Source organism: Arachis hypogaea, chromosome 16 (genome assembly GCF_003086295.3).
Source record: "Arachis hypogaea cultivar Tifrunner chromosome 16, arahy.Tifrunner.gnm2.J5K5, whole genome shotgun sequence".
Lineage (NCBI taxonomy): Eukaryota > Viridiplantae > Streptophyta > Magnoliopsida > Fabales > Fabaceae > Arachis > Arachis hypogaea.
The window spans coordinates 94271245-94283449 of NC_092051.1; the positions used below are offsets into that span (position 1 = coordinate 94271245).

Below are 12205 nucleotides of genomic sequence, written 5' to 3' on the forward strand. Positions count from 1 at the left end.
ATTAAAAACACGTCAATTAGATCTCTATAGCTCAAGATATGCTCGTTGGAATGTACGGAGGTCAGGTTTGATAGCATCTGCTATCCTTTCTTTGTCTCTGAACAAGATTCTACCAAATTTGCCCAAAAATCATCTAAAATCATAGAAATAACACAAAAACTCAAAGTAGTATCGAAAGATAAATTTTACACTAAAATATAGTAAAAATTCATAAAATCTAACTAAAAACAACTAGAAAATGCTATGAAAAAGGGTATAAGATGCTCACGCATCAGTGGACCATAGGATATGTTTGAATTATTGATAGTGAATTTTGAGTATTGGTGCTTGCAAAGATTTTAATGAATTGTGATATTGTTGTTGATTATTGAGATTAAAGTTGAATAATGATAATATTGTGTAGTGATATTCGGTTTGGATTCTTGTGAATGTTAATGAATGATGAGGTTTATTGATGTTGATAGAGGATGGTGAAATGATATTTTGTGATGTAAATTGTTGAGATTTGAGTTTACAAGTAGAATTTGGAGTATGGAATGGATGATTTTATGTGTTTCTAGGTTATGGAATCATGAAAAGATATATGAATATGATTTAGGTATATTAGGACTATTTTGAATGTGAAATAAGTGATTTTGGATTGAGAGTTTGGTGAAATTGAGGTTTAAAGGTTTTGGTGAAAATGGATTTTTGGCAGATCATATCTTGAGCTAAAATTTTTGAAATGGATTGAATTTTGTATTAATTAAAAGATAATTCAAAGAGCTTTAAAACGGTATATATTTTGTGGAAATCGGAATTTCGTAGAAAAAGATATGATCATGGGAAGTTGGTGTCAAAAATATTATTTCTGAGATGTTGCCGAAATTGTGAGTTCTGGTTTGTGTGCGTGATGTAAGATTAATGTCGGTTAAGAATTTTCACAAAATATTCCCGTTGATAGTTGATAAACCATTATTTTATGATATATTTTGGACTGAATTGAGTGGGTTTTATCAACTAAACTCGCACTTATTCATGTAAATTGCATGTTTTTAAGTTTCCTTCCCAATTTTGTGATATGATTGAAAACATGTTTTCTAAGCCTTAAATTGTTAATTTTTAATTCTCCTTTATTTCCATTCGGATTCCTCTTCCGAATGAAATTCAATGGGATCCATAGAGACCATGTCTTCATCCATAGGATTCCAAGTACCTGGATCAATCGAAAGTTCGATTCTATCTGAACTGCTCATTTTTAAATGATATCCACAGTGTTCACAAATATTCATTTTTGATTTAAAAAATTTCCTATAATTTAATCCATAATAATTTTCGCATTTAATCCATAAATGCTTGTATTTTTGAGTTTCATCGAGATCTTTAGAATCCTCTCTTTTAGTTAAATTCTCATTCGTGATAGTTGTTTTTATGGAAGAACTCTCGCTTTCACTACCATTTCCGCCCTTACCACAAATAGAAGTATAAAAGTAACTGTCATTGTATTTATCACTTTCACTTAAAATGTGACTAACAATACAGATTTGAGAACGAAGATAACTTTCAATGCAATTATAAATGCCATTTTTCCAACTCGATTTAGTATCATACATGTAATGATTCTCATGTCTCTTAGAGACATTATTCAGATAGCTAGAATTCTTATTATAACTATCAAAAAAACTTTCTGGTTCACTTAGAAAAGAAGGATCATTAGAAATCTCTAAAAATTGATTTTCAATATCAAAATATATGGAATAACGGTTCCTTTGGCTATTGTTATCCCTAACTAAAAGAATTTTATCAGATAGGAAATTTCTAATGTTCCTGACACCGACTAAATAATGAACATTACTGTAACTAGAATTGTCACTATCATTCCAGCTAGCAAAGTCTTTTTCCATATTAATCAAAATTGGGTCTTCACTTGCACTGGTATTTTCAACAGGACCAAAACTATCCATTGAGTTACTTAGCCACACCTGTATTCTAACTGCCTATAAAACAGCATAGAATTGAACCACCATTTTTCCACGATGCCGTGATGTGTTTGTTAACTGTTTTCAGGTTTACAGGTCATATATGGCTTAAAGGAAGAAGATAAAGCATATTAAAGTGGAAGGAGCACAAGAAATTGAAGATTTGAGAAGCAAGGAGCGACGCGCACGCATGGATGACACGTGCGCGTGACCAAGAGCATCGTTCAGCGACACGTACGCGTGACTGACGTGTACGCATGGACAGATGCAAAGTTCAGCGCCAACACGTACGCGTGACAGAGCGTCACGTGCTGCACCTAACAGAACTCGTGGGGGAGATTTCTAGCTGATTTGGACCCAGATCCAAGCCCAAAAATACAGACTAGAGGCAGGGATGGAGCTGAGACTGAGGACTACACTTTCCACTTTAGTTTTAGCTTTAGTTTTTGAATTCTAGAGAAAAAAACACTACTTTTCTTTAGGGTTTTGATTTCTTAGTTTTGCTTTGGATTTGATCTTGAGAGAGCTATTGCTACCTTCAATTGAAGTCATCATCTTTATAGTTTTCCTCTCCAATTTTAATTTAATTAATTTCTCAAAATTACCAATTTTATTTTAATGACTTAAAGCTCTCAACTTGGCTTAGGAGTTGATTAATTGGGATCCCTTGAGTTGGGATACTCAAGTATTGATTTGTAATTGGAAATTGCTGGGTAACTCAATTTTCAGCAACTCTAGTCCTTCCCTATGAAGTGACTAGGACTTGTGAATCAGAGTTAGTGACAACCACTTGACTTTCCTTCAATTGTTAGAAGATAACTAAGTGGAAGTAATGAACCTCTACTATCACACTTGGGAAAGACAACAAGGATAGAAACCCCAATTATCTCCCCTAACCAAGGCCTCTTATTTTAAATACATAACATCTCTTGTTATTTGCTCATTGCTTTAATTTCTAGTTTTCTTATTTTTCCGTTCTCAACCTAAAAAATATTCAGAAAAGCCTGACCAATAATTTACATCATTGTGTCAACTCTTAGGGAAACGACTCGGGATTCTACTCTCGGTTATTAAATTTTAATTGTGACATAAATTAAATTGATAGTGGAAATTTCATCAGTTAAGACTGTACTTGCAACGCTATTTTTATAAGAAATTCTTAACTGGCATTTTTCTACCCATCAAATTTTAGCGCCGTTACCGAGGAGTTGCATATGTGTGCTAAATTATTGATTAGTGTAAATATTTTTATATTTACATAATTGCATTTTTTTATTTTATTGGTGCATTTTCTGTTTATTAGTAGTATTTATTATTTATTTTTCTTAGTATATTTTATTACCATGAGCTCTATGTTTCTTGCATTGAATAACACGTTCATTACCGGATCCGAGTCTAGCCGCATTTGATCCTGAAATTGAAAAAACCATTTCACATATTAAGCGAGCTCGGCATCGGTTAGCCTCCGAGGGTGGTGAAGGGGTTTTACCCAATTCACCAGTCTTATCAGAGGTTGAGTCTGAAGTGTCATTTGAGGAAGAAACTAACTCCTCTCCTACTAATTCCATTGACACCTCTTCTGTTGATTTAAGTACAGATACTATGGCAGCTCCTAGAAGAATTACTCTCAAGGAAGCGGGAGCTCTAGATTTTACACTGCAACCATATCAAGCACTCATCTGAATTTAACTGCTGATTTCGAATTGAAGACCGCATTGATTAATCTACTGCCTAAATTCCATGGTTTACCTGCTCAAGAGTCTATCAAGCACCTTAGAGATTTTCAGATAGCTTGTTCAACTAGTAGGCGGCATGGTGCAGACGAGACTGCTGTTTGGTTATATGCCTTCCCATTTTCTCTTGAGGAAAACGTAAAGGAGTGGTTCTACACTCAACCAGAAGCTGTTGTTACTAATTGGATCTGCTTATAAGGGAATTACTGGACAAGTTCTTTCCAGTTGAGGTCACAAACAGATTGAGGAAGGAAATTTCCTGCATCATTCAGGGTGAATCACAGACTCTCTATGAGTATTGGGAACACTTTGGAATCTCCTGGACTCGTGCCCCCATCACATGATTGACCAGTTGATGCTAATCAACTACTTCTGCCAAGGCATGAAGCCTCGAGACAAGACCCTTTTTGATGTTGCGAGTAATGGCTCTTTGACTAAGTACAAAACAGCGACAGAAGCGTGGCAATTGATCACCGATCTAGCTGAGTCTACCCAACAAACAAGGCAACGGAATAAACATCCCAAGGCCATTACGGAAGTTTCTTCTAGTAGTGAGACCACTACTCTCACCAAGACATTAGGAGAGATGACCAATATACTCAAGCAACTCCAACTCAATCAGCAATAACCTCCACCTCCTCCACAACAACACTATCAAGAGTTAGTCCCTCAGAGAGTATGTAAAATTTTCGCTTGCTACTCGCACTACACTGATGAATGTCCACAACTCCAAGAGTACAACACCTTGGCGGCCACCAATGCTTATTACAACAGTCCAAATCAAGGGTACTATCAACAAGGCCGTAACTACAATCAATGTGGTAATTACAATCAAGGTTGGCAAGACAACCCCAACTAAGTATGGAGAGACAACAACAACCAAGGAGGTAGAGACAATGGTGGAAATCAAAGGTGGAATAATAACTACCAACACAACTGGTATCAACAGAACCCTCCGTACCAACAATAAAACCAAGGCCAAAGATACCAACCACCTCACCAAAGGCAAGCCCAAGCACCTCAATTCAGCCAACCACAAGTCCCACAAATTACCTACCTTCCTCCTTCCTCCAACCAAGATGAAACACTCCGTTCTATTCTTCAAGGACAAAAAGAGCTTCAAACTTCACTTACCTTTAGCCTCACCGGTTTTACCTCCACTCTACAAGCTCTTATATTCTGTATGGAACCACCCTCTACCTCAAATGCTCAACCTTCAAGCTCTAGTGCACTTCCCTCCCAACCTTTACCTAACCCCAAGGGTAGAATTAATGCCATCACTTTGAGGTCTGGAACTACATTGTAAGAGAGGAGTCTCGAGGAGCCAAGCTTAAGAGAAGACGTTCAAGAGGAAGAAGTTATTGAGGTAGAAGATGTTGAAGAAGAGGATGAGACACAAGAGGTGGTTGAAGAAGAAGTAGCTAAACCAAGGAATGGAGCATCTAAGGAAGAGAATGTTCTGAAAGAAGCCATCCCCATTCCTTTTTCACACCTTACTAGGAGGACTAAAAAGCAACTGGAGCTAGATCCCAAGATGGTGGATATCTTCAAAAAGGTTGAGGTAACTATTCCACTTTTTGATGCTATTCGCCAGGTTCCTAAGGATGCTAAGTTTCTAAAGGATTTGTGCATGAATAAGGAAAAGATCTAGGATTTAGAAACTATTCCTTTGGGTAGCTCGATTTCTGCTTTGATGGGTGCTATACCAGAGAAATGTGGTGATCCCGATCCTTGTATGGTTACTTGCACTATAGGTGAGGTACAGTTTGTGGATTGCATATGTGACTTAGGTGCCTTTGTTAGTATTATGCCATTATTAGTTTATGATGCTTTGAAGCTTCCACCATTGAGAAGGTCGGCAGCCCGTTTTGTGTTGGCAGATAAAAGCATAATCTTAGTGGTCGACATTGCGAAAGATGTCTTGGAGAGCATTAAGGGGTTGACTTTCCCTATTGACTTCTACATTCTAGAGATGCCCCCTAATGACTCAGGGAGACCTTCATCTATCTTGCTTGGGAGGCTGTTTTTGAAGACTTCTCAAATTAAATTGGATGCCTTCTCGGGAACCTATTCCTTTGAGATAGATGGAAGAACAGTGAGCTTCAACCTTGATGAAGCTATAAAGCACCCACCAGAAGACCACTCTATCTTCCAGTGTGATATTATTGACGAGACTGTGGCTGATGTTCACCAAGAGGCAGTGGATGAGAAGAACATGGTTCAAGGTTCAAGTGTGGGAAAACCCCCTGAGCAAACTAAAGATATCTTGCCACCTCCAGGGGTTCCAGATGATCAAGTGCCAAACCATGAGCTGAACATGGAGTTGAAGCCCCTTCCACCTCACCTCAAGTATGCTTATCTTAAAGACAATCAGAAGCTTCTGGTGATTATTGCAAAGGAGCTTACTTCCCAACAAGAGGAGCGTCTTCTTCATGTACTAAGAAGAAACAAGAAAGCTATTGGGTAGAGTTTGGCGGACATAGTAGGTATAAGCCCTCCAGTCTGTGAGCACCACATTTTTCTAGAGGAGGGAAACAAGCCTATCCGTCAACCTCAAAGGCAGTTAAACCCCACAATTCTGGAAGTTGTGAAGAAGGAAGTGACCCGACTGCTTGAAGCCAACATTATCTATCCAATCTTAGATAGTGAGTGGGTTAGTCCAATACAAGTGGTTCCGAAGAAGTCCGGCGTCACAATAGTGAAGAATGAGCATGGGGAACTCATGACTACAAGGGTGCAAAATTCCTGGAGAGTGTGCATGGACTACAAGCGCTTGAACTTGGCCACTCGCAAGGATCACTATCTACTACCTTTCATCGATCAAATGCTTGATCGTCTGTCAGGTAAATCACACTATTGTTTTCTAGTTAGTTATACTGGTTATTTTTAGATCCATATTGCTCCAGAAGATCAGGAGAAAACAACTTTTACATCCCCCTTTGGAATGTATGCATATAAGAGAATGCCTTTTGGTTTATGTAATGCATCGGCTACGTTTCAAAGGTGCATGATGAGTATCTTCTCAGATCTTCTTGAGCACTGTATGGAGGTATTTATGGATGACTTTAGTGTCTATGGTGATTCCTTTGAGCTCTGTTTGGATAACCTTGCTAGAGTATTAGAAAGATGTGCTAGTTCGAACCTTGTACTTAATTTTAAAAAATGTCATTTTATGGTAAAGTAAGGTATTGTTATAGGCCATGTTGTTTCTAATACTGGTATATCTGTTGATCCTGCAAAGGCTGATGTTATTTCTGGGTTACCTTACCCCTCTTCTGTGAGAAAAGTCCGTTCTTTTCTTGGTGATGAGTATTTTGGATGAAAATAAATTTCTTCCAAAACACACAAATCTAACCGGCAAGTGTACCGGGTCGCATCAAGTAATAAAAACTCACGGGAGTGAGGTCGATCCCACAGGGATTGAAGGATTGAGCAATTTTAGTTTAGTGGTTGATTTAGTCAAGCGAATCAAGTGTTGGTTGGGTGATTTGTGATTTGCAGAATGTAAATTGCATGAAAGTAAAGAGTGCAGGAAATTAAATTGCTGAATCTTAAGGAACAAGAAATTAAATGGCAGAAACTTAGAGTGCAAGAAATGTAAATTGCGGAATCTTAAAGTGCAAGGAATGTAAATTGCTTGAAATGTAAAGGGGATTAGGATGTGGATTTGCAGAAATTAAACAAGGAAAAGTTAAATTGCATCAAACAAAAGAGAAAAAGGGAATGGGGATTGAAACGGATCTTGAAGCAGTAAAGTAAATGAACATTAAAAGCAAGAAACAGAGAATGTAAAATTTAGATCTCAGGGCCCAGAGACTAGAAAATCAAGTCTAGATCTCAATGCCTTCCTAGATCCAACAAGAACAATTGCAAAGAAAATGTAAATTGCAAAGAAAAGAGATGAAGAGCAATTAACCGGAAATGAAATTCAATTAACAGTAAAGAAACAGAGAGATCCAAGATTGAGATTGAAACAGAATTTCTTCAATTCTCCAATCCAAGATCCAAGACAAGTGTAAAATGAAACTGAAAGCAACGAAAACAAAGAAATTAAAGTTCACTCAATATCAAAAGCTCTCCGAAAACTATTATGAAAATTCCAAAAGGAAAAGCTCCCCGAATAACTTGAATTCTATCCTATTTATGCACTTTCTTCCAAAGATCTTCAAGCCTTGAGTTGGGCCTTTGCTCTTGGTGGAATTGGGTTGAAAGAGGCCTTGGTTGATTGCTCTTGAAGTTTGAAGAAGAACCAAAGTGAACCAATTGAACCGGGTTTGAGGTTAGCAAAAGTTGGACCAAAAGTTTGAGCCAAAGTTAGGGGTCTAACTTTGGCTCCAACTTTTCATAGCAGACAACACATTTTTCTGGTATGGACGTTGGTGCCAACGTTAGGGGTCTAACTTTGACCCTAACGTTGGCCTTGTCTAGTGCTAGTGGCGCCAACGTTAGCCTCCAAGTTAGGGGGCTAACGTTGGCGCAAACGTTGGCCCCTCTCCCTTATGTCTTTATGTGCCAACGTTAGCCTCCAAGTTAGGGGGCTAACGTTGGCGCAAACGTTGGATGGCCAGGGAGGAATTCATGTGCCAACGTTAGCCTCCAAGTTAGGGGGCTAACGTTGGTGCAAACGTGGGATGGCCAGGGAGGAAATTTCAAGTTCCAACGTTAGCCTCCAAGTTAGGGGGCTAACGTTGGGGCTAACTTCTTGCTTCTTGGTTCAATTTCACTTATTCCATTGTCCTCTCTTCACTCCTAGCCATTCCTCTTTGCTTCAACCTTTCTCCAAGCTTTCTTCACCTATCATTAATTAACCAAACTCATCAAAGCTATGCTCAAAATCATGAGATATTCATTCTTTCATAATATGCAACAAATATAGCATAAAACCTCATGAAATGGCATAAATTCATATATGGTTGGTTCAATCAAGGGAAACATGAAAATCTACTCAATTAGCTTGCTTGTAGCTCAAGAAAGTACATAATTCTAATGAAAACAAAAGAAAAAGACTAGTTAAAATAGGCTAGGATGACTTGTCATCACTTGGTCATGTAGGTTTCTACCGGCGTTTTATCAAGGACTTCAGTAAGGTTGCACAACCTCTATCCCGTCTGCTGTAGAAGGACATAGAGTTTGACTTGAGTGAAGACTGCAAGGAAGTATTTGACAAGCTGAAGATTGCCTTAACCCAAGCTCCTATTGTGAGAGGGCCTGACTGGAGTAGGCCGTTCGAGATCATGTGCGACGCATCAAATTATGCGGTAGGAGCGGCGCTAGCTCAGCGTGAAGGTAAGGACCCTTATATTATTGCTTATGCTTCTAAGACTTTAGATGGTGCCCAGTCTAATTATACTACCACTGAAAAAGAACTTTTAGCTATTATTTTTGCTTTGGATAAATTCCGAGCTTATTTACTTGGAACAAAGGTGGTAGTATATTCAGACCATGCGGCTTTGAAGTATTTGTTAGCAAAGAAAGAGTCAAAACCAAGGTTAATTCGTTGGATATTGTTATTGTAAGAGTTTGATTTAGAGATCAAAGATAGGAGTGGTTACCAAAATTTGGTGGCGGACTACTTGAGTCGCCTAGAATATATTAAAAGTGACTCCACTCCTAGCAATTATGCATTTCCACTTGATAGCTTGCAATCAATATCTGAGGTGGTTCCTTGGTATGCACCCATAGCTAATTATTTGGTTAGTCGAACCTTTCCTCCAAATTTTTCTAAGCATCAAAAGGACAAGCTCAAGAGCGAGTCCAAGTATTACATATTGGATGACCCATATTTGTGGAGATGTGGTGCTAACTAAATAATTAGAAGGTGTGTCTCAAAATCCGAAATCCAGTCTATTCTAGAGGCATGCCACTCTTCTGAGAGTGGTGGACACTTTGGTCCTCAGAGAACAGCAAGAAAAATTTTAGACTGCGGATTTTGGTGGCCCACACTTTTTAAGGATGCTAATATTTTCTGTGACTCTTGCCACCAATGCTAGAGGTTTGCAAACATATCCAAGAGGGATGAGATGCCCCAACAACTCATGTTATTTTGTGAAATTTTTTATGTATGGGGTATTGCCTTCATGGGTCCATTTCCAAACTCCAATGGTTTCTTATACATTCTGTTAGCTGTTGACTATGTTTCTAAGTGGGTGAAAGTAATTCCTACCCGTACTGATGATGCTAATGTGGTTGTTTCTTTTGTTAGGAATAATATTATTTGTCGCTTTGGATCACCACAAGTAATCGTGAGTGATCAAGGCTTTCATTTCTGTATTAGGAGATTGACAGGTCTGTTAAAGAAACATGGTATCATTCACAAGGTGGCGATGGCTTACCATCCCTAAACCAATGGGCAAGCGGAGGTGTCTAATAGAGAGATCAAGCGCATACTCGAGAAGATTGTTAAACCTCATAGAAGGGACTGGAGATCTAGGCTTGGAGATGTGCCATGGGCTTATCAGAGAGCTTACAAGACACCCATCGGAATGAGTCCGTTTTGCCTAGTCTACGGAAAGGCTTGTCACCTTTCGGTAGAGGTGGAACACAAAGATTACTGGGCTGTGAAGGAATGCAACTCAGGATTGGGAGGAGCCAGCATTGAAAGAAAATTACAACTGGAGGAATTGGACTGCCTTAGGTTAGAAGCGTATGAAAACTCAAGGCTCTACAAAGAAAAGGTGAAGGCGGTGCATGATAAGAGCATCAAACGGAGAGAGTTTAGAGCTGAGGATCAAGTCCTTCTCTACAACTCAAGGTTAAGGTTAATGTCAGGCAAACTGAGATCAAGGTGGAATGGACCCTACGTGGTGGTTTAGGTGGAACCGTATGGAGTTATCCACCTAAGTCACCCCTCAAGTCCTACTTTCTTCAAGGTTAATGGTCACCGTTTGAAGCAATATCATGGCGCGAGAGTGAAGAACAACAAGGAGTTAGAGATTTTCCTCTTGAAGTATCCAGCAAAGGAAGAGGACTGAGCCTATATACCGTCCAACTTCAGGACGTTAAAGAAAAGTGCTAGGTGGGAGACAACCCACCATGGTATGATCTTCCATTTTTCTAATTCTATTTTATTTATGTGCTTATATTTGCCTCATTAATTATCTCTGTAAATTTTCACTTAAGCATATTTTCCTTTTGTTCTGTTAAAAAAAAAACTGCCACACGTGCGCATGCCCGACGCGCACGCGTGAGATCGCGGACAGGCATCATGCTAAAACGATGCTTGAATGACACGTCCGCACGGCTGATGAACAAAATTGTGATGGTTTAGAATTTCTCAAATAAATTCTCGTTGCAAGTATAATTTCTAAACCAACAAACAATCCTCTATAAAAAATTTGTTTGTCACAAGTACAAACCCCAATAAAAATAACCGAAGTATTCAAACCTCGGGTCGTCTCTCAAGGAATTGCAGGGAAGTGTGCTCAATGAACAAAAATATTTTATTTTCTCCATCATGGATCTAAGTGGAAATGAACAGTCCAGAAGGACTCTGGTGTCATATGCTAACCCCACTAATGCTTCCTATGGGAGTAGTATCTGTATACCTTCCATCAGAGCAAGCAGTTTTGAGCTAAATCCTCAGCTCATTATCATGGTGCAGCAAAATTGTCAGTATTTCGGTCTTCCACAAGAAGAACCTACTGAGTTTCTGGCATAGTTCATACAAATTGCTGACACAGTACGTGATAAGAAAGTAGATCAGGATGTCTACAGATTATTACTGTTTCTATTTGCTGTAAAAGATCAAGCTAAGAGGTGGTTAAACAACCAACCCACAGCAAGCATAAGAACATGGAAACAGTTATCAGACAAATTCCTGAATCAATATTTCCCTCCAAAAAGGATGACACAGCTAAGACTGGATATCCAAGGCTTTAAACAAGAGGATAATGAATCCCTTTATAATGCTTGGGAGAGGTACAGAGGGATGCTAAGGAAATGCCCCTCTAAAATGTTTTCAGAATGGGTGTTGTTACACATCTTTTACTATGGGCTTACAGAAAAGGCCCAAATGTCTCTAGACCACTTAGCTGGTGGATCTATACATATGAGAAAGACAATTGACAAGGCTCAAGAGTTCATTAGTACAGTTGCTAGAAATCAATATCTATACTTAAGTAGTGGGTCCTCCATGAAAGAAGAAGCTAATGCAGTATCCACTGAACTTAGTCCTCAAGAACAAGTTACTGAACTCAATCAGCAATTGCTTATTATAACAAAATAGTTAGCAGAATTTAAAGAGATGCTGCAAGAAACCAAGGATGCTAATGAGAATATGGAAAAACACTTGAATCAGACAAGATAGCAGCTATCTAAACAGATAACAGAAGAATGCCAAGCTGTTCAGTTAAGGAGTGGGAAGACATTGAATGTCTCAATTTAAAGTAGTAGGAAGCCAAGCAAGGAACAACTAACTGAAAATGACCGAGCCACTGCTCAAAATCCCTCTGAGGACAGTATGAGCCCAGAGAGGAATGATTCTGGCGTTCAAACGCTAGAAAGGGGTGAAGAATT

At 38.7% G+C, this 12205-nt stretch overlaps 1 protein-coding gene and 1 pseudogene across 1 annotated transcript; one reads left to right on the forward strand and one right to left on the reverse strand.

Moving 5' to 3' along the window:
• Positions 1–1112: 1112 nt before the first annotated feature.
• On the reverse strand, positions 1113–2023 carry LOC112757234 (acetyl-coenzyme A carboxylase carboxyl transferase subunit beta, chloroplastic-like; annotated as a pseudogene).
• A 3361-nt stretch (positions 2024–5384) lies between these two features.
• Positions 5385–6158, forward strand: LOC112757235 (uncharacterized). The gene has a single exon (XM_025805841.1). The coding sequence runs from the start codon at positions 5385–5387 to the stop codon at positions 6156–6158; it is 774 nt and encodes a 257-aa protein (XP_025661626.1).
• Positions 6159–12205: the final 6047 nt, after the last annotated feature.